The 4,614-nt window shown below is 55.4% G+C and overlaps 1 protein-coding gene across 1 annotated transcript; it reads left to right on the top strand.

Moving 5' to 3' along the window:
- Positions 1-24: 24 nt before the first annotated feature.
- Positions 25-2,173, top strand: LOC122191105 (probable tRNA N6-adenosine threonylcarbamoyltransferase). The gene is made up of 3 exons (XM_042891302.1): positions 25-946; positions 1,057-1,106; positions 2,042-2,173. Exons 1-3 carry the CDS (start codon positions 824-826, stop codon positions 2,157-2,159), a joined length of 291 nt encoding a protein of 96 aa, XP_042747236.1. The 5' UTR covers positions 25-823; the 3' UTR covers positions 2,160-2,173.
- The last annotated feature ends 2,441 nt before the right edge of the window (positions 2,174-4,614 follow it).

Genomic DNA, 4,614 nt, shown 5'->3' with positions numbered 1-4,614 from the left:
GGGGGGTGCGAATTGGGTCCACACGCCTCTAACATGCAACCAGATGCCTATAATGTGCAACCACACGCATGTAACATGTGAGCACACGCCTCTGACATGCGACCACACGCCTCTAACATGCCACTAGATGCCTCTAACATGCAAGCACACGCCTTTAACATGTGACCACACGTTTCTAACATGCGACCACACGCCTCCAACATGCGACAACATACCTATAATGTGCAACCACACGCCTCTAACATACAAACTCACGCTTCTAATGTGGGCACACGCCTCTAACATGCTACCACACGCCTCTAACATGCAACCACACGGCTATAACATGCCACTAGATGGCTGTAACATGCAAGTACATGCATGTAACATGCAACCAGGTGCCTCTAACATGCGACCACAAGCCTCTAACATGAGCACACGCCTCTAACATGCGACCCCACAGCTATAACGTGTGACCACACGCCTATAATACGTGGCCACACACCTCTAACACACGACCACACACCTCTAACATGCGACTGCACGCCTCTAACATGCAACCACACGCCTGTAACATGCAACCATAGCTTGTAACATGCCAGCACACGCCGCTAACACGCGACCACACACCTCTAACATGTGAGCACACACGTGTTACATGCGACCACACGCCTCTAACATGCAACCACATGCCTCTAACATGTGACCACACATTTCTAACACGCGACCGCATGCCTATAACATGCAACCACACACCTATAAATGCGACCACACGCCTCTAACATGCGACCACAAGTGTATAACATGCAACCACACGCCTATAACATGAGCACACGCCTCTAACATGCGAGCACACACGTGTTCCCCGCAGGTGATCGCGTTCTCTCGCCGCCGTTACCGGATCTTTGGTGAAACGCTGGACGTGGCGGTGGGGAACTGCTTGGATCGCGTGGCTCGGCTCCTCAAGGTCACGGCAGCACACGCGTGTCACACGCGTGTTACACCCCCCCCAAATCCCCCACAACACGCATGTAAGCGTGTCGCCTTCCCCCCTCACACGCGTGTTGTCGCCTGCAGATCTCCAATGATCCCAGCCCCGGTTACAACGTGGAGCAGATGGCCAAAAGGTTCGGGGCGAAGCGGGGTCACGCGTGTTGAAGCGTGTGCTCACGTGTTACACGCGTGTGGGGTCACGTGTTGGTCCTTCCTGGCGTGTCCTTGCGTGTTTGCTGTGTTTCCCCATGCGTCTTCACGTGCTCTCATCACTTTTTCACGTGTTATCGCGTGTTATCACATGTTGTCATGTATGTCGTCACGTGTGGGGTTGCGTGTCAGCGCATCTGGTCACACATTGGCTTTCCTGACGCGTCTTTGCGTGTTCTTGCATGTTGCTCACATGTTCTCACGTGTTCTCGTGCTTCCTGTCACATCCAACCACGCATGTTATCATATGTCACCACCCATGTCGCAAACATGTTTTGGTTTCTGACATGTTCTTACGTGTTTTCACATGTTGGCTATGTGTTTTTACCCATTCTCCTGCTTCTTGTTGCATGGCATCACGCATGTTGCCATATGTTGTCACGTGTGTGGCTGCATGTTGTCCTATGTTGGCACATGTAACAAGATCCCGTGTTTTATGGCGTGTTCTTGCGTGTTGTTGCATATTGCTTGTGTGTTTTCACATGTTTTCACGCGTTTTCACATGTTTTCATGTGCTTTCGCGTGTTCTGCAGCCTCTTCCTCCACGCGGCCATGCGTGTTGCTGCGTGTTGCCACGCGTGTGTGGCGCCGTGTTGTCACGTGTCACGATATATTGTGTTCCCCGACGCCCTCTCGCGTGTTCTCAAGCCTTTTCCACGTGTTTTCACGTGTTCTCCCTCCCCCCATGGCATGTGGTCACGCGTGTCATCGCGTGTCATCACATGTATAGTCGCCATGTCGTGACGTGCTGCCGTTTCTGACGTGTTCCTGCGTGTTTCTTGCGTGCTTCTTGCGTGTTCTGTCCGCCTGTCACGCGTGTTCATTGTATGTTGTCGCATGTTGTCCCGTGTTGCCGCAGGGGGAAGCGGCTGCTGGAGCTGCCCTACGTGGTGAAGGGGATGGACGTCTCCTTCTCCGGCCTGCTGTCACACGTCGAGGTGAGCGCTGGCCCTTTAAGAGTCGCCGGGACCCCATAAGGACCCCCTGACCCCATAGGGACCCCATAGGAAACCCCTGACCCCATAAGGACCCAATAGAGATCGCAGTGACCCCATAGGGACCCCCTGACCCCATAGGGACCCCATAGGGACCCCCTGACCCCATAGGATCCCGTAGGGATCCCCTGGCACCATAGGACCCCATAGAGACCAGAGTGACCCCATAGGGATCCCCAAACCCCATAGTATCCAGTAGGGACCCCCAGACCCCATAGAATCCCATAGGGACCCCCTGACCCCATAAGGACACCATAGGGACCCCCTGACACCATAGGATTCCATACGGATCCCCTGACCCTATAGAAACCCATAGGACTTCTCTGACCCCATAGGGACCCCATAGGGACTCCATGACCCCATAGAATCCCATATGGACCCCCTGGCCCCATATGGACCCAAAAGGGACTCCCTGACCCCATAGGTACCCCATAGAGACCCCCTGACACCATAGGATCCCATAAGGACTCCATGACCCCATAGAATCCCATAGGGACCCCCTGACCCCATAGGATCCCATAGCGATCCCCTGACCCCACAGAATCGCATAGGGAGCCCCTGACCCCAAAGGGCCCCATAGGGACCCCCTGACCCCATAGGACCCCATAGGGACCCCATAGGGACTCCATGACCCCATAGGATCCCATAGGGACCCCATAGGGACCCCCTGACCCCATAGAATCCCATAGGGACTCGATGACCCCATAAGGACCCCACGGTGATCCCCTGACCCCATAAGGACCCCATAGAGAACCCCTGACGCCATAGGATGCCATAGGGACCCCTGTGGGACCCCATAGGGACTCCCTGACCCCATAGGAACCCCATAGGGAACCCCTGACCCCATAGAATCGCATAGGGACCCCCTGACCCCAAAGGGCCCCATTGGGACCCCCTGACCCCATAGGAACCCTTAGGGACTCCCTGACCCCATAGGACCCCATAGGGACTCGATGACCCCATAGGGACCCACAGAGACCACAGTGACCCCATAGGATCCCATAGGGACCCCCTTGCCCCATATGGACTCAAAAGGGATTCCCTGACCCCATAGGGACCCCATAGGGACTCTATGACCCCATAGGATCCCATAGGGACCCCCTGACACCATAGGACCCCATAGAGATCAGAGAGACACCATAGGGACCCCCTGATCCCATAGGGACCCCATAGAGATCGCAGTGACCCCATAGGGATCCCCTGACCCCATAGGAAACCACAGGGACCCCCTGACCCCATAGAATCCCAGAGAGATCCCCTAACACCATAGAGACCCCATAGGGACCCCCTGGCCCCATAGGATCCCATAGAGATCACTGTGACCCTATAGGGATCCCCTGACCCCATAGGAACCCATAGAAACTCCCTGACCCCATAGGATCCCATATGGCCTCCATGATCCTATAGGAACCTATAGAGACTTCCTGACCTCATAGGAACCCCATACAGACTCTATGACCCCATAGAATCCCATACAGACCCCCTGACCCCATAGGGACCCATAGAGACCCCCTGAACCCATAGGATGCCACAGGGATTTCCTGACCCCATAAGGACCCCATAGGGACCCCCTGACCCCATAGGATGCTATAGGGACCCCATATGAACTCCATGACCCCATAGAATCCCATAGGGACCCCCTGACCCCAAAGGGCCCCGTAGGGACCCCCTGACCCCATAGGATCCCATAGGGACCCCATAGGGACTCCATGACCCCATAGGAACCCATAGGGATCCCATAGGGACTCCCTGACCCCATAGGATCCCATAGGGACCCCATAGGAACTCCATGACCCCGTAGGAACCCATAGGGACCCCCATAGGTACCCCATAGGATCCCATAGGGACCCCATAGGAACTCCATGACCCCATAGGATCCCATAGGGACTCCATAGGGACCCCATAGGATCCCATAGGGACCCCATAGGAACCCATAGGGACTCCATGACTCCATAGAACCCCATAGGGACCCCCTGACCCCATAGGGACCCCATAAGGACTCCATGACCCCATAGAACCCCATAGGGACTCCCTGACCCCATAGAATCTCATAGGGACTCTCTGACTCCATAGGATCGCATAGGGATTCCATGACCTTATGGGAACCCCATAAGGACTCCATGACCCCATAAAACCCCATAGGGACCCCCTGACCCCATAGGGACCCCATAGGGATTCCATGACCCCATAGGAACCCATAGAGACCTACTGACCCCATAGGAACCCATATGGACCCCCTGACCCCATAGGATCCCATAGGGACCCCATATGAACTCCATGACCCCATAGGATCCCATAGGGACTCCATGACCCCATAGGATCCCATAGGGACCCCTTATGAACTCCATGACCCCATACGATCCCATAGGGACTCCATGACCCCATAGGATCCCATAGGGACCCCATAGGGACCCCCTGACCCCATAGGATCCCATAG

This window comes from Lagopus leucura, unplaced genomic scaffold (assembly GCF_019238085.1).
Source record: "Lagopus leucura isolate 7727_CA_CO unplaced genomic scaffold, USGS_WTPT01 31761-0_obj-0_obj, whole genome shotgun sequence".
In the NCBI taxonomy this organism is placed as follows: domain Eukaryota; kingdom Metazoa; phylum Chordata; class Aves; order Galliformes; family Phasianidae; genus Lagopus; species Lagopus leucura.
The sequence above is the reverse complement of the archived record's forward strand: the minus strand, read 5'-3'. Positions and strand labels throughout refer to the sequence as shown.

What these genes read in the sequence shown, in the direction of transcription:
- LOC122191105 (XM_042891302.1), top strand. Translation starts at nt 824, where the DNA reads ATGCGAGCACACACGTGTTCCCCGCAGGTGATCGCGTTCTCTCGCCGC. An exon ending in GCGTGGCTCGGCTCCTCAAG is followed by an intron (nt 947 to 1,056) that starts GTCACGGCAGCA and finishes TGTCGCCTGCAG; the next exon opens with ATCTCCAATGATCCCAGCCC. An exon ending in GTGGAGCAGATGGCCAAAAG is followed by an intron (nt 1,107 to 2,041) that starts GTTCGGGGCGAA and finishes GTGTTGCCGCAG; the next exon opens with GGGGAAGCGGCTGCTGGAGC.